The 27,820-nt window shown below is 42.5% G+C and overlaps 1 protein-coding gene across 1 annotated transcript; it reads left to right on the plus strand.

The window, feature by feature from the left end:
• Positions 1-27,721, plus strand: LOC114546902 (fibroblast growth factor receptor-like 1). The gene is made up of 7 exons (XM_028566051.1): positions 1-325; positions 1,049-1,144; positions 16,207-16,479; positions 23,400-23,486; positions 23,694-23,978; positions 24,924-25,277; positions 26,135-27,721. The coding sequence occupies exons 2-7, from the start codon at positions 1,060-1,062 to the stop codon at positions 26,566-26,568; spliced, it is 1,518 nt and encodes a 505-aa protein (XP_028421852.1). The 5' UTR covers positions 1-325; positions 1,049-1,059; the 3' UTR covers positions 26,569-27,721.
• The last annotated feature ends 99 nt before the right edge of the window (positions 27,722-27,820 follow it).

A 27,820-nucleotide genomic window follows, 5' to 3' on the forward strand; every position in this document is an offset into this window, starting at 1 on the left:
GCCCGCAGCTGCAGCGCTGGGACGGACAAGTCTCCGCTCAATGCGCACTGTGGAAAAGTCACTTGGTGGACGAAGCGGACTACACACAGGACTAAGTTTTTAAAATTTGCATATGAGACTTTTATTGTGATATTTGGCAGTATCCGGTTTTATTCCGCCTTTGAATCCGTTATTTTATCTCAGAGACAAGCTTGTGCTGGTCTGTTAGAGGTCGGTGAAAAGTCGTCACTGTCACTTTTGATTCATGGACTCAACACGAACTTTACCTAGAAGCATTTCTGTCAAGAGGCTGACACAACATTGACTTCATTCATTGAATATCCAGGTATGTTATCGACATATTTATACTTGTATTTCCTCTATTTTGTTTTTAAAATGTTGCTATTTTTTATTTGCAGTCTTAGCTAACGTTACCAGGGCTACAACAAGTGAGCAGCATCAGTGATATTTTACTGTAAGCAAAGATAAACATGCTAAAACAGACGTTTTCATGAACAGTTTGCTGTTCAAGACCTCTGTTAGCTATTTGAATACATAGCCGACAGATACATAACTGTGATATTACATTAAACAGGACTTCTGAAACTTAACAAGGACCCTAAAAGTATGTGAACCCCAACATAAAGGCCCAGATAGACCCCCAACCGGAGTGTCCGACTGTAGCTACTGAATAATCACTCTCACACATGTAATATTGCTAACGAATTATTTATTCTCATGGAATTTATATTGGGTTTGTTTTTTAATATTGACATTAAACTTGCTTTTGGGGGTCCATTTTAGACCCCACAATGTCCCAGGAGTCTAGTTTGGGAACCACTGTGGTCAACTTTGTCAAGCTAGAAAAAGTATTTTAGTTTGAGTTATTGAGCTTCTATTAAAATAGTAGTAGTACTTATGTACGTCAAAATGTTATTTAAGACTTTATTTTAAATCATACTATGTGAAATTGGCTTAAACAACAAAGATTTTTTTTCTAAATCCTCTGATAGCCCCATTGAGAATAATAAGCATACACCCTGTGTCACTGTGACCATTTGTCTTTCAGATTGAGGGGACATGAAGTTGTCTTTGGACAGTATGGGGGGCCTGAAGTTTGTGCTGTTCATCTTTGAGGCTGTTTTATTGACCGACTGTGCAAGAGGTAAGATCTGCTACATTCATGGCTTATTATATCTCAAGTTGACTGGCTGGTTTCATGTGCATGACGAAAGTCTCAGTTGGCTCTTAACGTGTTCACGCAGCGAAGTATGAGACGGAAAACTAAGAACTAAAGAATCTCTAAAGAGAGCCCAAAATCAACACAGGGCAGGGGAATGAGTAAGGGCAAGCCAACCCCTACCCCTAGTGTGTGTGTGTGTGTGTGTGTGTGTGTGTGTGTGTGTGTGTGTGTGTGTGTGTGTGTGTGTGTGTGTGTGTGTGTGTGTGTGTGTGTGTGTGTGTGTGTGCGCGCGCGCGCGCACACATTCACTACAGCCAAACAAACATCATCCATCAGCTTCCCAGGGTGAAAGAACACAAGTCAGTGTAAGAGTCGAGCTCTCCCGCGGCTGGCTAAGGGACTGTCTCACATCAGCGTAGTGTACATGTGTTATTATGCATGCACACATGCATGTGTGTGTTCCTGACCGAAACACTGAGTGGCGAGTGGGAGACCTCAGTCTGACCACATTTCACTGCACTCTTCATTGTGCCAGTAGTATTGATAATGTGCTTTATTAAGACAACTCACAGTAAGCTTGTCAACAAGCCATGAATAACTGTCAAGGCAATTTCTATGATTTCATCCTCCATCACTGACTACTGAACCATGTCCGATGCAATCCAGCGGCATGAGTCGAAGACTTGAAACTACACTTTAATGGGAGAAATCTGAAAGCCAGACACATTTCCCTGGAAGACCATGCACTGGCAAAACAGGCAGGCTCTATAGTGCTCTGTTTCTGCTCCAGTTCAGCATGGAAGTGAATTTAAGAGGCGTCTGATAGGTACAATACCTGCATGTGGCTATCAGGGCTCAAGGTAGAGGGGGCAGGAGGGGGTTGGCGGCAGTTTAGAGGGGAGATTAGATCTGTAGGTCTGCAGACAATGCCTTATTCACAGCATGGCAGCCATGCCTTCACGGCACGACCAAAGTAAACAAGACGTGAAGGCTAAATAAGATTAGACAGGCAATTTTGTATGTTTACAGATTAACAGATGTCAGTGAAGGGCAATCCGATGGGATGGTAGAGAGTGAAGGTCCAATGGATTTAATGGCAGACAAAAGGAAGGATTTACAGCCTGTTTTTCATAATTTTTCTGAGTGGTTGCAGATTGAAACATCAGCAGATATGTAGCTGGCAATGAGATGATTGTGAATGATGCTTGACAATCTGTGAAGTAAATATTCCACAGTTCTCCCAGCAGCAGCAGTGATACAGTGAGTTCTGTCCAAATACAACAGCTTGACTCTGACAACCTGTGAAATACAGTCGGGGGATTTTGACTCAAAACTTGCGCTGTTATAGTGCAGCTAAGGCCAAAAAAGCTGAAACTCAAAACTCTTCCTGTAAAACGTAACAATGTATGATAACATCTTTGACAAATGTAAATTAAATTATAAAGGACAGGCCCCCGTTGACTTTTGTGTAAAACCGTAATGACCCCCCTCAGAACCCCCTTACTTCCTCCGTCCCAGCGCCTTCTTTCCTCCCCCTCTGGTGCTCGGCCACCCCCAGCAGCCGCAGGAGGTGCTCAGTGATGTGTCCCAGTAGAGCCTCTAATGTGGTGACAGGCCAGGGGACCACTGGGCTCCACTAACTGAGGAATGCAGCAGCCTGGACATATGGATCTGCAGAAATGCACCCTGGGAGAAAGAGAGAGGCACCAGGTGTCTCTGTTATGCACCAGGACTTGCTAACAATGAATGAACGAACGAACACACACACACACACACACACACACACACACACACACACACACACACACACACACACACTGAATGGTACTGTTTTGATGCACTTTAATTAGAAACAGGCATCAAATACAGTTGTGCTTATTCGTGCATGTATGTGACTCTGCTTTTTATCCTGTTTTCTAACACCACACACATGTTTGCTTCACCTCTGGAGCAGCCTTGTGAATTTCAGAGCATGCAAACTGTTCTGCAACCCCGTTGGAAAATATACATTTTATAGCAGGGTTACATCATGGTTTCATAACAAGAAGGCACTATGAGATAAATTGTATGCCAAGGGCTTTTAAAATCACAAGGCTGTTTGGCTCCCAGACAGTTTTCCATTTCCTTTAGCAGTAATGAGGCTAGTTTCTCAGTAACCAAATGCCCCAAAGTCTTCTTAATTTTTTTTAAATAGCTCCTGAATATTAAGAAGGTGTAACAGTGATGTGCTGGCTTGTAGGCCAAGCTGGGGAGTGGGAGAATTAAGCTTGGCTGTGCTGTTTTTGGCTGTATTTTTTTTATTTTATTTTTTTTACAATCCTTGCTCAACTCCCACTTTAATGCTCCATTTTGGTATTAAAAATAAAATCAGTTTCATGTTACGCTTTGTTTTTCAGCCCATATCCGTAGAACTCGAACAAAGTCAAACATCTCTGGTCTTCTACTTCAACTCTAATCTGTCTGATTGTTCAACACATCACCTCACATTTTCTGTTTTCAAAACCAGACACTGCCTGCCGCCCTTCTTACACACGTCCCCTTTTTTGCTTCTCTCTGCATTTCCTCCCATTTATTACCAGTGTAAAGTCGAAGGAAGTAAGTTAAGTTAATGTGGTGTCGTTAAAACAAGGCATGAGCTGACCTCTCGGCTCTTCATACCCCCTATTTACTGAGTCAATTTGTGGAGAACAATGGATGGATTATTATGTGTGGTGGTCCCCCAGGTTGGACAGGGCAGCAGTAATTCATTTTAAACACTCCTCATCCCTGTAGACCAGACTTATTTGCCATCTATTAGAACTCACAGTAGATGGGGGACTCTCGCTACCAAGGCGCTTCCATTTAGAGGTGCGTGAGAAGAAGTTACGAGAGTGAATGAGTGCTGCTTTCGTGCGTCTGAATATATGCACGTGTTTTATTAAGCAGGCTGAAATTACCCTGAGAAAGTCATGATAATGAGAGATCCAAGGCACAGGGCAATTTGGAAAACCTTAGAGGTATACCAACTGCTCCCCCCTCAAACTCTTTCTCCTCTAAACAAGATGGAAATAATATTGCTCCTGCTACGATCCCTCTGTTTCTGTCACGGAAATAATGTTACCACCATTCTAGCAATCCATGTTCCCAATCTATCAGCACACACTGCTGACCGTGTCAGTTCAGGAGGAAACATTCGTTAAAAGGAATGTGTCAGACTTCACCCCTCCAAGGGGAAAGAAAGGAAAGGGCTGTAGCTGTGATAAGTAGTCATAATGGAGGTCAGTTGGTGTTTACTTTAGCAGGGTCATATAATCCCTGGGAGCAACACTCTCCTCATTGACTGACTTTAATGGCCACTTCAATTAGCATTCATGTGGAATTTCAACAAGGCATTGTCAACTTTCAGTGTTTGTAATTTTCAGCTGTATGCTAATGCTTCAATGCACATGAGGATCATTTTATTTAATTTTTTTTTTCATTTTAAGAAAATCCTATTGAGTCATACAAAGGTTTGTATGTGTACAATGCTCATTAGTTTGTTTGGGCAGTTGGCTCTGGGAGTGTTTTCAGACCACACACACTCTTCCTGCTGGCTGAATGGATTTGGGTTCAGTTAAATAGAATTCCTTTTGTTATCGTTAACCTTCGCAAAACCCATGGAGCTGCTTACAGAGTGCACGCTGAGGTGCCAGGCTGATACTATTCAGATGATAATGAACTTTATGCGCTTCCCTGGTCTGACTTGCAGGATTTACCAGACGTATGAATAACAGATTTCTTTTAATTGACAGCTGTTTGGTGTTAAATAGCCTAATCATCTGATGATACTGGACACTGTTTAGACTCCACAGTTCAGGCTGCTGTGTTACATCCCTGGCCAGAGAGAGTGTGGACTGAGCCTGTAGGTGGGGGTGAGGGTCCGCCCCACTGGAACCTTACAAGTGACCTTACAATAACATTTCAGCTCCACAGTGGGAAGTGTTTGTCTTGGGCAACCCCTCTCTCTAAGCCTCCTTCATTTCTCCCGTCCAGCTCTGTTTTCTCTTTTTCTTTTAAGCAGCCAAGTCATGGAGAGAGACGTCCCCCTCCTCCTCCTCTATCTCCCACCTCCTCACCGTTTTGTGCTCCACAGCTGTTCACTTAGTCACTTTTGTGAAATGATGAGATTCCAATTGCTCTCCTCTTTCACCCCTGAACAGGAGCCGGTTTTGTTTTCTTGTAGATTTGAACTTGTAGATTTATAGACCATGAGTCTATATACAGCTGCAGGCAGGTGGCGCAGAAATTGAAACTTTTCTTCCTCTTTTCTTTCTTCTGCCTGCTTCTCAAGTCTTTTCTCTAACATTGGCTCCTTGTTCTTCTGCCCTCTCCTTGGTGTTGAGCAACCTTGTGAAAAAAACCTTTTTGGGTTTGAAAGTTATGGTAGTGGCAATAGCGATGGCTGGCTGAGCCTAAAGAAAGCCGAGCCAGGGGACAGCTGGGATAACGAGCTCTGAATGAGGCCTCCACTGCCTTGGCCTCACAACCCTGGACCCTCCTTCCAGTTTCTTCCATCCTCCCCTCCTCGATCCCCCTCCTTCAGTTCACCTCTGATGAGCTTCAATGAGACCCCACATGGCTTGGTGGCTTTTTCACTTCCACTTTGTTTTTCATTAGCGATTCTTTTGAGCGACCTCGGAAATTCTTTCTGCATTGTCCCCATTGATTCTGGTTATAAAGACTCTGGTCTGGGCGATTGCTTGTCACAGTACGTCAAAATAGGAGTTTTCATTGCGATCGGGTAGGCTGTCGTGATGCACCCATTTCCAGCAGCAGTAGTCTCTCTCAACACTAGAGGTGAGGAGGCAAAGAGGCCCTGATTTTTTTATTCAGGGCACTGGAAAAACATGTCCCCGCTTTGACTCAGAGAGTGGAATGAGACAAAGGAGGAAAAATCATTTCAGGAGCAAAGAGTATAATATGTCATATTTTATAGCAGTGCTACTGCTATCCCAGACTGGAATTCTGCACCATGCAGTGAAACTGATTTGATTTCCTCATGCACGGGGATGTGAGTTTGGGCTTTGGATCAGCCTCCAGCCTGGATGTACTTGGAGTTAGAGGCTTGGCAGATGGGAGCACTGCTCCATTTATACATTTATTCTATGTCTATATTGAATATTCGCTGAACTGACTGTTTTATTTTGTTTATTTTTAGCTATGCTAGCGGCTGCACTTGTCCGTGGGTTTGTAAGTCGGTTTCACTTTGTTATCTCAACTATTTCATGGATTTTAATGAAATATGGCCTGAACTTTCTTGTAGTGCCACCATGATGGCACTACAAGAAACATATGTGTTTTCGAGTTAAATATCTTTTGGACTTTAGGGTCAATTGCAATGAAATGTGGTGCAGATATTCAGTCCAGAGAGGTTGAATTCAAATGACTTTAAAGATCGTCTAACTTTTCTTCTAGCGCCACCAGCAGGTCAAATGTTCTTCAGTGAAATATCTCAACATCTAATAAGGGGATTCAATGATGTAACAGAAGTCCTTGCAACAGAACATTTATTCTGGTCGTCAGCCACCTGTTCTTGTGCAGGTCACCTTGATAAAAGGACTACTGTAGCGCTCAGTGTGGACAGTTGATTAACAGAGAGAGACAGCCAGACTGGCAGACAGAGATGGATAGAGGGCAGTGACCTTTGTACAGCTGAGTAGTAAGGTGAACTGGGAAAGCACTGAACAAATTGTCACTGTGAAAGGGCGAGTACCACATTGTAATGACAGGCTCAACAGCTCCACGGTGACAGATTGATTTCAGACAATATTCCTGGATTGTCAAGAGGCCCCATTGCTGTCAGTGAGAGCTTTGCCAGTTCCTCCACCCCGTCTGTCTGACTCGCCTAGTCTCTCCCCCCTTCTCCCCACTTTGTCTCGTCTCTGTGTCACCCGCCTTTCTCTTTCCCTCACCCGCTCCTCTCCTAGCCTCTCCCTCCCTCCTGCTCCATTCTGAATCGCTCCATTCTGCCCAAACACTCCTGCTACATCGCAGTCTGTCAGTGGCCCTCTCTTGAAAAGACCTTGTTGACAAAGGCGCTGGTGTAAAGCGCTTCCCAGTGTCATGGAGATTGGCTGATCCTCAGACTGTACGCTGGTGTAGGGTTCCTGGAGACAGAAATGAGGGGCACTCAATGCCAGGCTTGGCCATCATCGTCGTCATCACACAGATGTGACCACAACACACGCACAACATACACACTGTAGACACGCATTGGTCCGCCGGTGACAGCATGTCTGGCTCAAAACGGTCTTGTTTACAGCCTCTGTGCTTCTCCGCCAGTCAGTAGAACACCAGACCAACACAGAGCGACGGTGGCTCCACTTAATAAGACATCTGTATGTCATTCAGCACCTCCAGACTGGACTCTGACTGTGTCAATTGTACATAATGAGCCAAACGCAGGTTGGGTAGTTTTTTCCCACTTTGGAATGCAGGAAAGTTGAATAAGGAGGTGGCAGGATGCCCCTCACTGTTGTCTGATGGAGCCCATGAAACAACATAAAAAGAGCTCTTGTTATGAGAAGATGGTGTAACATGCCGTTAGGGTTTATTGTCCAGTAGACATGCTCCGGAGCAGTGGTTCCCAACGTTTTTGATGAAGCAAAGTCTACTTGTCCCATCATCATCTGTATAGTATATAGGATAGAGTGCCAATACTTTTAGGGTACCAACTATAAGTGTCTGTAGAACAGACAGCACATTGAAAATCTTCAACCTTCTGATTTAGGTAAACTCTTTGTATGGCTGCTTTGTCTTACTCAACATTTAAGTTTTTTAGATGAAAAAGGTTTTTTAGAGAATTATGTTTATATTCCTTGAAAGAAAGTAAAGTATTAAGTATTGGCTCTGAAACTTGGGTGTCATATCAGCTATGTCTTACTCTGTTTTCATGCATGTTCAGTATTTCACAAGAAAAAGCAACCGATTTGAGAAACCTTATCATAATTTTGTTTAAAAGTAAAATTTTCATCTTTCTTATATCAATTTAATCATTAACCACTTGGATCGCTCTTAGATTTATTGTGGGATCCATTTGAGGGTCCCAAATTTCCACGTCTAGGGAAAACAATAGAATATTGAGTTGCATAGTTGTTGTTTTTTCTGCTTCCCTGTTTGTCTCACAACCCCTCAGGTAGATGTTCAGTTCCACCACTGCTCTTTAAACTTTAACACTCTTTGTTTTTGTGGCATGAGGACTACAGTATAGACTTTCTTTCAAAAAATGTCTGTGTGTGTTTTAGAGAGAGAATAAGAGACAATACACAGGTGGTCCAGAGCAGCCAAACACATGCGAGCGTTCACACAATGTCCCTTTCGATGCCAAGTGGTCGGCCCATCTCCAAAAATGAGACAGACGGTAATAAACAGGTGCTCGTTGGTGCCTTGCTCTGTACTGGAGAGAGCGAGGTCTGTTTGAGTGTGTCATGTGGCTGAGGCTGAGCCCGGGCCAGGGAGTGGGGTGTGAGATTGTTGGCATTCCTGGATACTGCCGCCTGGACCCACCTAATCCCCCTTCACTCCCCCATGCAGCCCTCCTCTCCTTATGAGCTGTGTGTTAAAGGAGGCCTCTCTGCCATCTTAGCCTCTGCTCCCTGCCACTCTCTAAATCAACCATCCTCTTTTTAACTCTCACTCTACTTTTCCTTGGCTTGATTTTCTTTCTCTCCCGTCTCTCTGACCCCTCTTTCTCTGTCTCTGTTTGTCACTCTATCTGGCCTTTCTCTGCCTTCCCAGTCTCCCTCCTGTTGCCTCTTCCCTGATAAGTGGCCCTAAGGACACACTCAGCCCCTGTGTGTGCACCGGGCCTTAGCCTAATGGAGTGTGATAAAGCGACTAGAGTGCCACTCACTGTGCGCTTTTTATGACAAGGCAAGACCCATAAATTACTGATTCACATTTGCATGAAAAGTTATGCCACTGAATTAGTGTATTTACTAAATATATTATTTTATTTGTATGTACCATTCCCTCAGAAACCAATTGATTGAATGTTGTATGGTGTTTTTGTAGTCTTATATTGATATTTTTTGATTGGATACTTCTCATTGTCAGTCAGTCAAAACTTACTTCATAACATTTGATCATTTACATATTCAATAATTTAATCAATTATCTTATTTATTTTATTTCCTTTTTGAAATTTTTATAGAGTAAATCTTTAAAAAAAAAAACTTTCACAAATATATAATTTCATTTATACAAAAGTCTCAGGAACAGCTGAGCATCACACATTTTAGCGAATGTTATTCAAACAGGAGTAAATCGTACATTTGTTGGGGACATTTGATGCACTAGTGACTGTTCATCACAGCAGGATGGTGCATGTGGTATGATTTAAGCTAAACTACAGTGCCCATGTTCATGGTAATGAAACAACATATCACCTAGTGTATTTTTAATAGTTTTTGGACAACAACAGACATTTATGAAACAGAGGAATACTTTCGTAGCATAAATTCAGTGTTGGTTTTGTTTTTTGTTGACAATAAGAACAAATTTAAATATTGCCAGATGTAATCTTTAAAAACACATGGGAAACAACAACATAAATTGCAAAATAAATCAAGTGGAAGAGAAGACTGAATCAAACTCTCCCACTCACTCCAGTAGACACAACGATAGTCAAGTACTGGCATGTATCAGAAGGCTCTTAAAAGGTAATATTATTAATAATAATAACCCAAAATAGTGATCACTTACTTACTAACTTAGAAAATACCCAACTCTCAGCACAGTGGTAGACCAGGTAAAAAATTTGAAAAGCAGGCTATAAACTGTTCCAGCAACTGGTATGCACTATCCAGTAATAAGACAAAATGGCCACTCCAAAAACATTATATGAAAGGCCTCTATTAATTCAAGTTAAGGACTTTCCATAAGAACTCTGTACTTTTCCAGGCTTGTGGAAGTATGTACAAGTAGGGAGTCCTTATGGGAAATCCTGCATGAAAAGGGGCTTTTCATATGATTAAAGTATCAATAAGTTATAAAACGGAGGATTTCTCCCAGGATATGGTTAGCTGAGGCAGTAAGCCACTTGGATTTGTATGTGTCTTGTTAGTTTAGTGAGTAGATAACCTAAACAATAATCACGCTTACTAAATGTATGGCATTTGCATTTTCTTGAAGGTTATTTTTTTTATAATATTAGAAGGTTTGTTTTTTATTTACAAACAAATAAATATTTCTGTCTCACTGATTTATGTTGGGTGGAGCTACAGATGACAGTAGTAAGTCTACAAACACACATGCTGCTTTTCTCTGATAGAGGCAGCTGGAGCCGGGAGAAGGCAGTCAAGTTTAATGAAATATAGCAGCTTAGAGTTCAAAGGCTCCACAGTAGGGCCTGTTAAGGGTAGGCCGCGTGATGGAGATGTTTCCAGAAGCTTTATGTTTCTTTCCTGTTCTTTTGATGAGGGGTCGGCAGGAGCCTGTTGTTCGAGGGCCATTAGTGAAGGAAGCAGATTCACTGCAAACAAGCAGCAATTTTATTCCAGTGATTCTGCTTTAATCAGATGGATCGCCTGGAGCATCTTATTCTCTTTACCTCTTTCTTTATATTCCACCCCCTCCCGCTATTTCTCTAGTCCCTCATGTCACCCAATAGCTCCTCCTGTACCATTCCCACCACCGAAGCAGTTGCTATTCAGCCCACATCAGATGGGGCCAAAGAAAGAGCCATTGTCCCGGCTGGTCTTACCCCGCTCTTATCTATTGATTGGAAAGCCGAGAGGGGAAAATAACAGGTATTGATTACCATACTGGGTGAAGTTGCTGGGCAGGACGTCTGGAGGGGTAAGAAAAGACGACATTCTTCACCCTCGGCTGCCCTGCTGCTGTCAGAACAGCCTCCACTGCCACTCCACATGTCCCGTCCCCTTTTACCCTGTCACTGCTCCCCTCCCTCACCTCACCTCCTTTCTTGATTTGCCAAAGTGCCCCCCCCCTCACTGTTTTATGCTGATTTTTATCTCTGCTTGTGAAATGTATAGCCAAGCGCAGCAGTAGGCTCTGAACAGAAGCTCTGGCCTTTCACACACTCCCCGAGCTGCGGAGTCCGCCTCACCTCTTGCCTTCACCCAACCTCTCAAGTCTCAAGTAAAGTCACTGACTCTGGATTTGGTTTCAAGCTTTCATGTAGTTTTTTAGTTCCCTCTTGTGTTACTTAAACTCAACTTACTTTTTTCCCATCCATATTGTTGATTTGTATTATATAAGTGCTCATGATGTTTTATGAGATGCATGATAGAATATTTTCCTGAAAGCACAGGCTACATTAAACTTCCTCCCTTATGTTAGAGGTCTGTCGGCTCTTGTATGGTCTGCTGAGCTTACACAGTGCTGCTGGGTAGGAGGATGCATTCTCCAGCTTCTATCTGTCTCTCTGCCTCTTATCCTTTATGTAAATATTGCATATTGAAGGCACATTCACTCAGATCAGTGTTTATCTAAGAAATGAATCACTACAGTCTGGCAGTGTGCAAAAACCTTTTGATGCACAAGAAATTCTTGGAGTTGGCTGAAGATTAAGGACCAAATCCTTTTTATTAGATGATGTTTACAGTGTTGTTTGAACTATATCCTGTATTGGGCAGACAGTGTTGCGTGCATTATCAAGTTGTTCTCATTGCGGTTGGTTCAGTTCCAGGTGTTCACTATTGGAGCGGCTGTCAGCAGCAAGCCAACCCTTTATTGACATGTTTGTAATGACTAGAAAGACCAAAGCACTTTGCATGGGAAGAAAAATGCATGTACACATCATTACAAATCCACAGGTGTTTTGTAAAAGAGAAAATAAATGAGCAGAGAGGTGCCAGCACATCTGAACATTGCTCAAGTCTGGCAGCCTTTGTAGTCTTTTTTTAATGTATTCCTTCTTCCTAGCAAATTTCCCTCCACGGATGCCTGCACTTCAGATCAGCAGTTCATTAACCCGCTCACAAGGTTTTGTAAAAATGACTATATTTAGTCTAAATCACAAGAATGCCTCATATTGAATGTGCCCCTTTCTCTTAAAATAATCCATCACCAAATTGAGCAAAGAAAAACAGAGCTAATTCTGAGAGTCGCCAGGCCTCCTCCTCCTCCTCTTCCTGCACTATGAAAGATTCCATTCACACATGGAGCTTGGCTATAATAAGGAGCACCGTACCAACGCTGCAATATGGTCACGTGTATCATTTTCCATTTACAGAGCAGCTAACAACTCTAACAATTTGAGTAAATACTCTGAAACTCTCACCAGTTTGTCATAAATCGGTAGATTTCCATTCATCACAGCCTCCTTAGAGGACCTTAATGCTTAGTTCAGCAACACAGCAGAGAGCCTCAGAAGACTGAAGCTTAAACAGCAGTGAAAAGTGCAGCTATGTATCTTACAATCAAGCGGATAAGGCAACAATTTTTCTCACAATTGGATTTTCTTTTACAGAGGGCCTCTGTGTGTAGTATCTGAGCTTTCAACTCCAAGGTTAAGAGAACCTGTCCCTGAGAGGGAGGAGGAGGAGGAGCAGGAGAGTCCTTTCTAAAGAAAGGATGGTGGTCATGCACACAGCACAAATAGTGATTAAGTTATTCAGGCGATGTCCTTGATTTCAGCACCTTTTCATGCCTTGTTTTCAAAAGGACTTCAAAGGGTTTTTTAAGAGCGGAGATGAAGGGAGGAAATCATTCATTGCACATTCCTTGCACTTGGAGCACCGTCCAAAGTCATCTGTAGTAGTTCTGAATAACCTAAGTTCAAGATCACATAGACCTTTATCACAATTAAAGGAATAGTTCGATTCATTTTGGGAAATACGCTTGCTTTTGTATGTTTTGATTCCCCCGAGAATTAGCTAGATGGAGCGTGGCATCGACTTTCTCAGTTAACTCGAGAGCGAACATGCCTATTCCCCAAAATGTTGAACTATTCTTTTAAAGGATTAATAACAATCACATGGCAAAATGAAAAAGCATCTTTAAAGACATTGCAGTCTACCAACATAAAGCCATCTGATCTTATAAACGAAAAACACTTTAGTGTTAAGAAGCTTAAAAAGACATTTACAGAAGGATCTCCACTAGAAGGCAGGTACAATGAGGGTACAATAAGTGACAAATGCCCTGCAAACAACACTGCAGATGGGTTTTGTAGTGCACTGTTGTATATTTTAACGAATGTAAAAGAGAATTCAGAGGTCCACGTGTCTCTTTTAATTTTCTTGGGAAGAATATAACTCTCAAGAAATGTCCTTCCAGTTTTTAGAAATCTTTGTTTGACAGAAGCAGTGCCTATGCTGGTTCAATGTGTTTTGACATTTTGCCTTAGCTAAACCTTTGACATGAATCAGGCCTTGTTTTTCTACGTCAGTCCCCTCCATTAATCCAGAAGGAGCACATGGCTGAGTGGCTTGTGGCACCATGAGCCCGGAGAGATAACTGAAGCCTATTTGTTCAAGATTTGGCAGAAATGTATTTGTGTTTTTACAAGGCGATTCGGCCTTTTAGGATCAATTCAGTCCATATGAGCTCCAGCAGCCCAAAGCCAACGCTGTGACCTGTTTGTGTTGCTTTGAGTCTGTAGAGTCAGAAACTGAACAGTGAGCGCCTCTGTTCAGCTTTCCTGGTAGCAGAGGAGTGAGATATGGGCCAGCTGACAACAGCCCAAAAAACTGTGGTCGCGTTTTCTCCACAGACATAAACAATGACACTTCCAATTTCCTGTTCATGCTGTGGACCAGAAAAGGCCATCCACAGTGAGGAAGGAAAACTCTGAGTTTGTAAGTGTGTGTCTGTGTGTTTATGCATGGTTGAGAAAGACAGAAACAAAAAAGGAAGGAGGCTTCTTGCTTTTTTTACGTTCACAGGTGTCACTTTTTCCCTACGGAGTTCTTTGGCATGACTTATAAATCATTATTTTTTATATATATATATGTGTGTGTTTTTTGCATCGAAGGTCACCAGCCCAGCAGTCCAGGGGTCTCATTGATAAACGTGGCGTATGCACAAAACGGGGCTGAAAATGTGCGTACGCCACTTCCCACACAAAGGTAGTGATTTATAAAAAAAAAAAACTTGACAGGAGAATGTGCGGTCCTCCACGCAAACTCTGACCCATGCGTACACACATTTTGGAGACAATGGGAAGCTGTCCCAGAATGCCTGCTGTTTTGGACGGTATTATTAATATAGGTAGTCTATAGATCAGGTTTCCATACACTGTGCGAGAATAGGCCAAAATAATAATTAAATTTGCAGCAATTTCCGAACGTCTGAGAAGTTTTTTGCTTTTTCAGCCTGTCGTCATGTAACAAAAGAACATACGTAAGGGCGTACGTAAGGATCCTACACACAATGATATTTTTTATAAATGAGACCCCAGATGTTTTTACCTGCAGTTGAGATACATCTGTTGGCAATGTGATAAATAAAACGGCCAGATGGAGTTACCTGTGTCACCTTCCCCCACTGCAGCCCCCATCAGTATAATGATCTTCTTGTTTACCATATGTGTGAAATGCACTAAAGGAATGTGACTGTGTGTTTGAGCGTGTGTGTGTGTGTATGTGTTGGGAGAGGCCATGTGTACTTAAGCTCCCCATTGTTTTTACTACTACCAGACCGGCCATTTGTTCTGAGGCACAGACTGTGTACTTTTGCGACCTGTTGCAGCTATAGGGTTTGGTTACACCCCCCTTTCACTCCCCCCAATCTCCCGTTCCTCTTCAGTGTCTAGTCTGCTCAGTAATTCAGGGTTTAGGCTGAATCCCAATCCTCCCCTTAACCCTTGTTGTGCGTGTTCACGTGAGAGCTAGTGCTGTCCCAATACTCGTCTTGATCGAGGGATAGAGTAAAGGGGAAGGGCCAGATGTCCCTTCCGACCAAATAAAGACGCAAGCTTAAAGTTTAGTTTTGGGCGGGGGGGTTAGTTGAACGCTGGGGCTGTGCGAGCAGCAGCGCAGGCCTCCTAACACCATCACAGGGTGTTTCGGCCCGCTCCACTTCACCAGATCTGAGGGAGCAGACCTGAGCCAATTAAGAGCAGGGATAACAGGCTGCTGTCCGTCTCACTGTGGCCCGCCCCCCTCATCGCTTTGATCTCTTGCACGCAAAACCAGAGCCAGAACACTTTACCCTTTCTGTGCAGGCAGTGGACAACTGGGCTTGTCCAATTATTCCAATCTGGTTTCAACAGCTCTGGGTAATCAAACAAAAAGATGACAAATTACCTCTATCTCATTCCATCTGCCCACATCTGAGCTGTTTTTAGAGTTGTTTTCACTTAATAGGTGAAGTGAGCTTCCACCAAATTTCTTACTAAAAGTTTGGTGGTTCTCAATGGAGACTTAAATGTAATGTGGTCGATATCAGAAGTTCCCAAACTGGGGAAAGGAGAAAAACCTTGACTTTGGAAACAGCAGTTGGTAAAACAATTTCACCATAAGGTCCATTCAGCAGCTGCTCTGGAGCTTTCAATGTATGACACAATCTTCATTAGCAGATAGAGTTTTCCAGATGTCAAAAATGTTTGTAGATGTTCAAATTTCCATTCCTATGAGCACTTGAAGGACTTCTCATCAATGTTGGCTTAAAAATTTAGATTAAAGCTCCAGAACAGCTACTGAATGGAGCTTGTGGTGGGATTTTTTTTTGCCTACTAGAAAAAACATCTGCCCCAAAAGATGTTATTTTTCTTTAGAATTTGTTCTAATCTTTGCTCTTTTTTTCTTGTGACTTTCTGCGAATTATACCTTTAAAGATTATTAAAACCTAAAAAAATCTGAAATAGAAAAATCCCCCTTAGACTGGTTGCAGCATGTTTTAAAGGGGTCAACATGCTGTGAATCACTGGTTTAGATGAGGTTTCATTGTCTGTTTCACCCTGACAAGAATAAAATTGCGGGGAATTACTGTATACTTATACTTTAGTGTTTTTGGCACGGAAATGGTAAAAGATGTGGAATGCCATCTAAAAATATTGGTATCAGCCTCAGAAACCTTTATTTTTCATTATCACCATTATTGTGTTTGTGTGTCCTCAGGACCTCCACGGGTGTCTGACAAGGTTGCTCACAGACAGATGGCCCGGCTCGGGAGCGCCATTAAGCTGCCGTGTCCAGTGGAAGGAGACCCTCCACCCCTCATAATGTGGACCAAAGATGGGCGCAACATCCACAGCGGCTGGATCCGTTTCCGTATGCTCCGCATGGGTCTGAAGATCAAGGAGGTGGAGGCAGATGACACTGGGACATACATCTGCAAAGCAACCAACGGCTTTGGTAGCGTGAACATCAACTATACCCTCATCGTCATCGGTGAGTGCAGACGAGTTGTGTGTATCACATTAGACAGTTTGTAAAACGTGTTGCTCAGGTTCCTAAGATGAGATCATTGAGGGTTGTGAAATGTGTCACTCTCAAGCTTGGTTCAGCATCTGTTAAAAACATGAAGTCACCTGTCTGGTAACTAAAACCAGAGACCATGGCCGTGAGTCACTCTCCCCCGATTTGTACGATCAGACCGCATCATCTTCCGCCGTGGTGTTTTGAAGCCTTATTTGTAATACTTTCCTGCAGTCAAAAATCTCACCACAGTTCAAATGTTAAAAGACAGCATCACTGACAGAGGTCAAGGTCTAAAACAAGTGGATTTATGGAGGTTTAGTGGTTGATCCTCTCAGCTATTGTATGTGTTACAGCCCCTACCTCTCCCTGCCCAAAGTCAACAGCGGGATGGGATATTGTTTCATACTACTTCATCCTCTGTGACTCAATTGGATCTCAAGCTCTTCCTTTTCTTTAGGCTACACTCTGTGGAGGCAGGACGTCTGCAGCTCAGCAATAAGAAACACATTCAGTGTAATAGTGCCGGTTTGTCTTCAGACTCTCACACAGCTCTTGAATTGGGCCGGGAGGATTAAGCCACAGTTTGACCCAGTGTGTAACTCGTTTGTGCATGTGCATACAGTGCATTTCCTCTGCGCTAGAGCAGAGCATGATGAATGAGCGGAGTGGAGCGTGAAGGCTGTGTTTAGTCTAATTACTCTAAGATGCCTAATTGGGGCCGGAGTCTGTGTGCTCTCTCTCTCTCTCTCTCTCTCTCTCTCTCTCTCTCTCTCTCTCTCTCTCTCTCTCTCTCTCTCTCTCTCTCGCGCGCGCGCGCGGGAGGAGCTGCAGCCTGGTCTTGTGACAGCCAGGCTTCAGAAGAAGAACCATAATCAGGCAGATGTGGAAAACACAGAGCACTTCAGAAAGCAGTGCTTTTTGTAGTAAAGTATGCTCATGAGTCTGGACCAAAGTTTATTTTAGGGTCCCCCTCAATATGAAGTTGCCAGTGAGTTCAAAGAGAGGGTGTCTGCTGATTGTGCTAAAATGAAAGGTTGGAGATGAAGGCACTGAGCCAGCTATAATGTCAATGTTCATACTACAGTTGTGCTATATAGTATCAAAGTCAGATGTGGCTTTGTCTGGGTCTACATTGCATTTAAAGAGAATTCTGTGTTTTTTTTTATATACACTAAACACATCTTTGTGGAACACATTCAGAATCAATCATGTGACGGACAACCACCATGTCATTTTAAGTCTCGTTCAAGACTCTGTAGATGGAAGACAGTCATTGGTGCATTTTGATGTGATGGAGGTTTTTCCATTGCAGAAAGTAAATGTAGATTATTTCAAGTGGGGAATGGAGTCAGTGTGTATAGAAACAAAAAAGCAGTGTCACACTATGTCCCAATGTTATTACAAGACATAATGAACTAGAAAAGGCAAGATTTTCTTATGATTTAGGTGTGCTCATTGTTAAAAATTCTGAGTTTGAAATAGCTGAAATGCTGACATAGTTGAAGAGGCAGTCAAAATACAAATACTGAAATAAGTTGAATTAGCAGTTAAAATAGAAGTGCTAAAAGATGTAGTTTCAGTTCAAGTGTAAGCACTAAATAAAGTTGAAATGTTAGACAAAGTGTACGTGATAATTTGGCTAGGATGTGTCAATTGAAGTGAATGTCATGGAAGAAATTAGTGCAAGTTCAATAAACTGAGGAACAATGGCAGTTAGACCGTCGGCTGAAGTGTATGAACTGAAAGAAAAAAAGTATGTATAAGTATGTTGAACCTCCCAAAAGAAGATGATCAGATGAAGAATCAGGATAATAATACGAGAATGAGTTTGCATTGCTGAAGGTAGGCACACTAATGAATGAAGCAGACACAAAAATGATAGACCCAGTCAACAATCAAGTGAAATGAAAAAAAGAATGTGTCCTCATGAGGTATGATGAAATGTTGATTTTTCTTAGGTCCAAAAAAGATTCCACGAGGAAATCCTATCTTCCAAAGTACCATTTGAGCTACTGAGCATAGACTCAAATCTGGAGCTTCTGCTACTTTCCAATGATTCAAAATAATAATGGAAGCTGTAATCACACACGCTACAATAACTGGAAATGCACATTTTGATATGTTTGGTATTTGAGATCTGTCCCCTAATAAACATAGATCAGGAGACAAAGGAATTGCTGAACTAAACTACCCACCTAGGACTTCCATTAGTTTGACCCCAATGGTCTGATGGAGGTACAGCTCATCATCCAGGTTCCCATTTCCATTCATAGCAACTGTAACTAGGCACTTTGGCTTTGGATTTCTGCACGTTCATGTTGAGGTGGTGTTCGTTGGGGCTGAGTGCAAAAGGAGATACAGAAACTTAGTAGTACCTCATGAGTTTGGAGAGTGGTGTTTTTGTTGTATTTCCAAAACCAAAAACAAGACCAGAAGTGCAAGGAACAGATTAAACCGTGTTTATCTGCACTAACTCTTGGCTGCAAACAATGGCATGTCTGGCTAACAGCTTTATTGTAGCTAACTACCTAGAGTAACTTAGTTAAGTAACTTAACCAAGCTTTACTTCCAAGGCCAAGAGTTTGCATATCATTAGCTTAGGAACCATTACACTTTACGTTAAAAAAGACATTTCGTGACAAGCACAGCATGCTCTCACACTTTCTAGTGTTGTTGTAAGTTATTATTTCATATAAACTCGAGGAATAGAAATTAGTTTGTGCTGTGACATTCTTAGAGGTCTTTGTGAGCTGAGAAAGAGCTTGCATAAACATAGGCAAACACAAATAAGGGAAAAAAGGGTCAGCAAGGGTTTCCCTGACCACTGAGCTCTTTGAACATGTGACAGCCTATTTTTTTTAAATACATTTTGAAATAAATACTGTACAGCACATGGAATTTGTTTTGGGATTAAATATTGATTTAAAGATGGGAGATTTTGACGGATACACTCACACACACACAATTAATCTTGGTGATAGATAGCAACTTTTTCCCTGCAGTGTGTTTATGTGACAGATAATTTGTCTGGTTTAGCTTCTGCTGCAGTGCGACTGAGTGAGAATGAAGACTTCAGTAAAGACAGTTTAAGACGGATGTGAAGAAGCTGGCAGGGACCTCGGGGAGATCAGTTCAACCTGAGTGCATGCGTTGCTCCCACTTGGTGATTACGTTAGGAAAAAAATACCAATGACAGTCTTTCTTGGAAAAACATTTCCATGAGATTTTTATCAGTGTTTTTGCCCTTTAAGGTAAATAAACTTTCTGGGCTCTCTTGTAATCCTGATCTGGTTTGTTCCATTTCCTAGTTGTCCTCTGGTGGTAGTGAGTGTGTGACAGACTGACTGTAGACACTCAACAGCCAGTCTGCAACTCACAAGCACACCCCCTCCTCTCTTTCTGCTCTCTTGTCCATCATCCCATTAGGCACTGGCAGGTCATCCCTGCAGCATTTGTTTTTATAGATAATTGTTCCATCAGAGCTGCATTGCATTCTGTGTGCCTTTTTGCCACAAAGATTAGAGGGCCTCATTGTCAAAATACTTTCAGAATTGAAGTCAGCTTAATACAGCCAAATAGTCTGCAATTATCATGAGCAACACTTTCCATTAGAATCACCTAATTGTTCGCCATTTGCATTTAGTTGCATGCAGTTAACTGCAGTGGCCTGCTGGGAGGCCTATTATGTTGCTCAAAAAGATCAGAGGAGAGAGATTATTTATTTGAGATACTGTAAATGAGGGGTAACTCCCAGCATACCTCCACATACAGTATCCATCATGTAAGTTTATTATTTTTACTAGATCACAGAATGAAAAAGTAAGAGAAGCAACTACAGTCGGTTATAGTGCCGGTCAGAGGAGAAGGGTTGACAAAAACCTGGCAGCTGTTCAAGTTCAAGGCCCAACGTGGAGAGCATAACGTTTTAAACATCGCCTGGGACCCAGCAGAGAAGCCAAGCAGAAGAAAGACCGTAAGATAAAGAGACAGCGAAGACGTGGAGTGAGATTGGAAGTAAGGGAGTGAGGGGTTTTGCAGTGTGATGTAAGGGGGGTGGGGGGTTCCACTTTGGCTGGAGAGATATCCTTCCTCCTATCTGCCAGCGGACAGCCTGTCCTCCCCTGAGCTATCTGAAGAATCTGGTCAGTCAGTGCAATATGGCGCCTCCCCAATCCCTCCAGCTGGCTGTTTGGGCCCTGTTTGGGGTGGTCTCTTGACAACTGGCCCCATTACCTCCCAGCAACCCCACCAGGACAGGCCAATGCATGCAGCAACCTCTCTGTCCTCAGCTGCTCAGTCTACAGCAGGCTTCATATTAGCATTAACATGGGATTGTCATATTAACATTTACAGGATTGGATTTTAATGTTTATGTCTGCACAGATAATATATTACAGGGCTAATACAGGGCTGACGGCGCTCATTATTTCTACATGGAGATTTTGGCTCTCGCAGCACATTTTCATTTCGCTCCTCTCTGGAGACGTTGTCAGGCCAACTGTTGGGTAAACTGCCCCGTGTGTGACTGATCACATGTGGTAGCTGTTTGGAGATTTCCAGAGTGTGATGCAAGGCCACTGCGCATAACTTTCCCTGGACATTACAATGTCCCCAATAACATCTGGAGCTCATTGTGACCTCAAATCATCAGGCCTTTTCCTGTGATTCAGCTGGCACAGAAGGCTAGCACAGAGAGTGTGTAGTGACCTGTTTCCTGTCGCTGGATTTGTGAATGAAGTGGGTGGGGATGCCGTCAGACCCTAAACACTGTAGCAAGACCATGAATAGATTTAAGTTGTATGGAAGGAGGCTGATTGCATTTTAAACAATTTAATACTTTTGCTTGCATAAGCATGCACTTTAATCATGACTTAAATTTCCATTTGCATTACAATCCTTTTTTTTTTTTTTTTTTTTTTACAGTGCATAAAGTATATGGATTTTTGTTTGATCACTGATTCCATAATAAGTTGCAGCTTTAACTTTCTTTTCAGTACACAAGTAGGGCCTCTCATATATTTAGAGGCCTCTCAGTCAATACTCATTTATTGCTTATTTTATTTTTCAATCTTCCAAAAATAACAAATGTATGGCAGCCATGGGATGTCATGATACCTTGCCCCTGTCTGCAGTCTAGTGAGCCAATATTGTGTAAAGACAATAGTGGCAAGGGAAAGCTGTAACAGGACAGACATATAAAGGGTGCCATTGTTCCCTAGAATTGCCTAAAAGTAGAGAGGAAATAGATTCAGGAAAGAAAAAAGTCAAAAAGAAAACCCCGGCAGTGTGGGACCGTGTTCTGTTTGGATTGGGAGGTTCAGGAACCGGGAGGAATGTGGAGAGCCCAAGTGAGCAACAGAGAAATATTTCTTCCAGTGAAGGCTGTTTTTTAAAGGAATGGGTTATTATAGTTGGCCAGTTAAACCCCTTCAAATAGCCATGACATCATTGCTGGGCTTGGTGCTGCAGGGGACAAACAAAGGAGGGTTTGTACCCAGAGAACCCTAGAGAGCTTTGAGGGTTTCGGGGGGACTCAGAGGGAGGCAGAACAAGGGGGTTAGAAGTCACATCTGGCCTCTTTACCTGACCCAATCAAACCCTGAGAGGGAATCAAGTGTGCCAAACTGCATCTAGGAAAATCCAACTTGAGGCTGCACACAGTTATTAAAGCATACAGTTTACCTGTGATATTGTGTCTGTCTTTCCCTTGACTTATGGTTGGTAAGTTTGTTAGAAACGCTAAGAATGACTTGGACTACTTTATGTGAATTGACAGCTCAGTATTATCATATAAAATCATTTAACAGCAGTCCGTCTTCAATAATCATCTGCTTCAAGTCTTTTCCTGCACAGAGTGGCAGATACTGGCGAGGAACCCGATCTGCTCTGTTAATTCATCAATGCTTAACTCGAAAAGTCGATACGCATCACAAACCGTCGATTAGGTTTCACTCATTATATTTTCTCTAAGCCCTGTCTTAGCTCCGCTGCATGATGTCAGCCTATGACATACACTCCACAGCTGTCTCCTGGAACTAGGCTTATGAAAACTGATCATATTACTTCCAAATGCTACAGAGTACGACCTGAGCATGCACCCCTCTCAGAGGAGCCTATCTATAAATGCTAAATTTACTATGATGGAGCCAAGAACACTTTGCTGGGCCTGTTTGGTGTTGGCTCGCTGCCATAGGAGCTGTGACAGTGACACTGTTGACAATTAAGAATGGGATTCTAATGGAATGTTAACACAGACTTTAGAAGTAGCAATATACCTACAATTCCATAGCGTATGCACACTGCCCTTAATATTGCCATACAAACTGAAAAAAAGCATTTGTAATGATTTAAGAAGCATGGGGTTGATGATAAATTACCATTTAAAGCTACGGTGTGCAACTGTTTTATAGTAATGAACGTTCGTTACATTCAAGCCATTGCCAAATGTGTTGATACAAAGCTAATTAAGCCTATCAGCTCCACAGAACTCTCTCTGTATTTCTCAGTATGGCTATGTTTACAAAATGGTGTAGCAGAAGCTTGAGTGATGCGTTTTTACGTCACCGCCAAGAAAGAAAATAGCAGCGTTCAGCTTTGGAGAAGAAGACGACATAACAATTACAAAATAATCACTTCTTCTGAAGAGTCCATCATGTCTTTTTAATCCTCCGTGTCCTCTTTGATTTGACGTAATAAACTACTAGCAACTTCCTAATGGGGGAGACAGAAACTACGCACTATAGCTTTAACGCTTCAGATTAATGTCAATGCATAATGCATATGCACAATTCTTTGCCTCAAGATTTACTTTTATCTTCACTGCAAAAGAACACCTGACTGTTTTATTGGGACTCAGCTGTTGACTAACTGTTGTCCTGCTGTGTTGACAGATGACTCGGGTTCTGATAAAACTGGGCCCAGGGCAGCTGATGGAGCAGTGTCTGACCTGGGAACTGATGACTTGGCAGAAGAACTTGGTAAGAGCTCTGTTGGCATGCTACCAATGGTGCAGTGGTAAATTAACCAGACCATCCCAGTTTTATCCTATTCATTACAAGTCACCTCTAAATATTTTGCAAACCATCCTGCTGTGTTTTTAGATTCCTAGATGTATTTTTCTTCTGTCAGCTGAAGTAATGTGTCCACTGATAATAACTAAATGTTTCCTCTTCTGTCCCATAAAGAGCGTCCCCGCTTCATCCAGCCTGCTAAGATGAGAAAACGGGTGATAGCTCGTCCTGTTGGCAGCTCAGTGCGGCTCAAATGCACGGCCAATGGAAAGCCTCGACCGGACATTGTGTGGCTGAAGGACGACAGACCGCTGACTGAGCAGGAGGTCGGCGAGGGCCGTCAGAAGAAGTGGACTCTGAGTCTGAAGAACCTGACGCCAGAGCACAGCGGCAGATACACCTGCAGGGTCTCTAATCGGGCTGGGGAAATCAATGCCACGTATAAAGTTGAGGTCATACGTGAGTATCCCTCAGAGAGGCTGAGCTGTACGCATACCAAACATATTCACCTGGAAATAGTAATGCTAACAGATGAGGCAGAGGTGATTAGGTTAAATGATTACTGCTGTTTATGGATTATGTTTGTGATCCTTCATACATTGCTGCGGGAAATTAAAACAGCGTAATCTCAAGCATCTGGGTAGTTCACCTGGTAGAGCGCACGCCTGTATATATAAAGGCTCATTCCTCAACGCAGCGGCCCACGGTTCGACTCCGACCTGTTGCCCTTTGCTGCATGTCATTCCCCTCTCTCTCCCCATTCGTGTCTTCAGCTGTCCTATACAAATAAAAGGCCTAAAATATGCCCAAAAAAAAACAGCGTAATCTCTGCATTAGTGGGTCTGATTTTGACCGAGGAAGAACTGTAACCTTTAAAAAAAATCTTCTCTCTGATCTACCTACTCCTGACGTCTGATTGCGATCAGCAGGTCTTATTCATATCCTTGCTGCATGGATGAATGTGCTTGTGTAATCATGTATATGAGAAGCATATTGAGGAAGCAGGCTTGAGACTGAGGGCTTGTGCCCTGGTGTTTGCACAGGGGGGAGAGAGAGAGAGAGAGAGAGAGAGAGAGAGAGAGAGAGAGAGAGAGAGAGAGACTGTTCAACTCAGACCCTTCACCCAATCTGGAGCTGATTAAAGCCCAGCTGTCTGCCAGACCCCCCCGCCCTTTTCCATGAGAAATGTGTGCTGTATAACCAGGAGCAAAGAAAGAGAGGAAACTAATCACACGTACTTCTTGTGTTACATGTGGTATTGCTCCCTCTCTGTCAATTATAAGTTCTAAGCCCGAGGCTAATAACGCAGTATGGACAACTCCACAGAAGGGCTGTCATGTCAAAAAATGTCTGTGTGTGTCTTGACAGTTTTTTTTTTTTTTTTTTTTCTGTGTGTCTATGCAGAGAGGACAAACTCCAAGCCTATTTTGACTGGCACACACCCGGTCAACACGACGGTGGACTACGGAGGCACCACGTCGTTTCAGTGCAAAGTGAGGAGTGACGTTAAGCCGATCATTCAGTGGCTCAAACGCGTGGAGTCTAACGAGGAAAGTCGCTACAACTCTACCATTGAGGTGGGAGACCACCAATTCGTGGTGCTGCCCACGGGGGAGGTGTGGTCCCGACCCGACGGCTCCTACCTCAACAAGCTGCTCATTACCCGTGCCAAGGAGGAGGACGCTGGCATGTATATCTGCTTAGGCGCCAACACCATGGGCTACAGCTTCCGCAGCGCCTTCCTCACTGTGCTGCCAGGTGAGGCCTGGGGAATGTCTGTTTACAGCCACAACAGCAGGCAGTGTTACAAACATACTGCAGACAAACAAATCAGCAGCTTGGATCTGTGCTATCAGTTTCTACGTTTTATGTGGTTGTTATTTTTTTTCAGGAATCCGCTTTAGTGCACATGACATACAGTAATTCTATCAGAGGAATGTCAAACTGAAAGGAAAGCGAGACTGCAGGCATGTCAGCAAAAAGTACTAATGAGGACAGATGACAACAAAGCAATGTTAGCAAACTCAAATGTTTTGTCACCTGTTTTATATCAGTATCATGTTCTGGAGTCATGTTATTCTCCACCAAAGTTTTTTTTTTAGGGTTGAGTTTTTGTTTTCTGTACATAAACTGAAGGAAATGGATAAAGTAAGCATTTAGAAGCTGAAACGATTATTCGATTAACCAATTAGTCTACAGAAAATAATCAGCAACTTTGTTTATCGATTGAATATGTAAGTCAGTTTTCAAGAAAACGTGCTTGCTACTGCTTTTTTCAGTTGTATATCATTGTAAATCAAACAGATTTGATTTGACAACACTTTTTAAACTGAAGGTCCACTTACTAGCTGGTTGCAGAGGTATCCGTGGTCTTCCTCGGTCATCACATGAGCCAAGGATTGAACCGGTCTTGGTTCAAAGGTTTTGGACTGTTGTTCAGACCTTTTATTGACTAAATGCTCAATCAAAAAAAAAAAAAAAATCAACAGATTAATTTATTGGGGAAATGATCATTTGTTTCAGGCCTTTAGCACTTCACCTGTGCAATAAACTCTTGGCAACATTGAAGACTTGGAAATTTGTTTTGATTGTATTTTGGCCCTTATCTTTTGCAGACACGCAGCCTCCCATCACGCCCATGCTCCCGCCAGCCTCCAGCGCCCTCCCCTGGCCTGTCATCATTGGCATCCCAGCTGGAATAGTGTTCATCTTTGGCACAGTGCTGCTGTGGTTCTGCCAGAGCAGAAAGCACTGTCCCCCTCCCAGTTCTCCAGCTGCAGCTGCACAGGTACTGCAGAGCTCCCACCGGCTGCCATATCGAGAGCGGGACCGGGGCTGCGTGGCTCCGTCCTCCAGCCCAGAGAAAGACTGCATGAGCTCCATGCACTATGAGGAGTACCTGGCACAGCAGCAGCTGCTCCTCACCCAGGGAGGATCAACAATCCCCCCTAAAATCTACCCCAAAATCTACACTGACATTCACACACACACTCATTCCCACGTGGACGGGAAAGTACATCAGCATCAACACATTCATTTTCAGTGTTAGCCTTAGTGCCAAATATCCCCCATTAACTGCTCCAGTATCTCAGAGGGACAATGAGCTGTGGACTGAACAGCAGCTCCTGAGCACCGTTCACCCGCCATTACTCTTTAAAAACTCTTCTCATAGCTAGAGATTGTTGGGAGTGTGTGCATGTGGGAACAACAGTGGCCAGTAATACACACCTTGTGTTTTTACATCCAAATGTCCATATTTGGTGCTTTTTTTTTTTTTACCTGTCAGATTCTCACACCACTAAAAATCCATTAATCCTTGTTGTGCACTTAATACAAAAAGGACAAGGACATTTTTTTTTGCGTGGGAGTGTAATCACAGCCATTTAGGCCAGCTGAAAGGTCTTCCTCAGCAGCTGAATTTAGCATTTTCCTACTTGAGGTGTAGCCGAAAATGGAGGTTAGGTTTTACCTTTCACTTATTCAGCTGTTAGATCGCAGAGGCTCCTTATGTTCTGCCTGGTAATGAAGATGAAAATGGTACTCAAGATTTACAAAAGGGCTGGTTTTGTGCCCTACTCAGGTAGTCCTTTTGTCTGTTAAAGATGCATAATGTTTGGAATGCTGACCACTATTCTTATTATTACCTTTCTCCATCCCTCACTTTTGTTCTCTTGTAAAAGTGATAGAGAGTAGACTGGTAAGTATACTTGCCTAAGACTGCAAGGGATGGAAGAATTGTTTCCATGTTAACTGAATTGGTCTTCATTATCATTTCAACTTTTTCTTTACGGTAGGTTTCCAACATCAGTCAGTAGCATGTTGAGATAAACCAGCAGAGGATGCCACCTTCTCCAACCACAGTGTATGAAGCTGTTGTCATTTATAATCAAACTGTCATGAATATTTAATTTATTTTGCTAAAAAAAAAAAAAAAAAAATGTATCAAAGGTTTATTTTTCAGAGTAAGGTGTTTTACATATCTATGTAATGTTATTAAAGTATACTATAGTTGTGTATTGTACATTTTCAGTACTTTGTCACCAAGTTTAATCACATTTAGTTCATGCCAATATTTAGGTATTTTTGTATGTAATTGGTTGTATTGACAATCTTGTATGATGTATTCTGTTCACAGCTCAAAAACTAAATCCATCTAAAGTTTGATGGTTTGGTAGTTTGATTAAATGACCTGAAACAAGTTAGTCACATGCCTCGCGAAGATGAATGCACTTGTTCAATCGATGAAAATTCTTCAAAGGCTGCAATTATTAACGAGGGCAAAACAAATCTGTGTGAATAAG

This window comes from Perca flavescens, chromosome 20 (genome assembly GCF_004354835.1).
Source record: "Perca flavescens isolate YP-PL-M2 chromosome 20, PFLA_1.0, whole genome shotgun sequence".
NCBI classification, from domain to species: domain Eukaryota; kingdom Metazoa; phylum Chordata; class Actinopteri; order Perciformes; family Percidae; genus Perca; species Perca flavescens.

Bases quoted from the DNA above. Each gene is read 5' to 3' on its own strand.
- LOC114546902 (XM_028566051.1), top strand. From the start codon at position 1,060: ATGAAGTTGTCTTTGGACAGTATGGGGGGCCTGAAGTTTGTGCTGTTC. The intron at 23,487-23,693 runs GTAAGAGCTCTG...TGTCCCATAAAG, and splicing joins TGACTTGGCAGAAGAACTTG to AGCGTCCCCGCTTCATCCAG. The intron at 25,278-26,134 runs GTGAGGCCTGGG...TATCTTTTGCAG, and splicing joins CTTCCTCACTGTGCTGCCAG to ACACGCAGCCTCCCATCACG.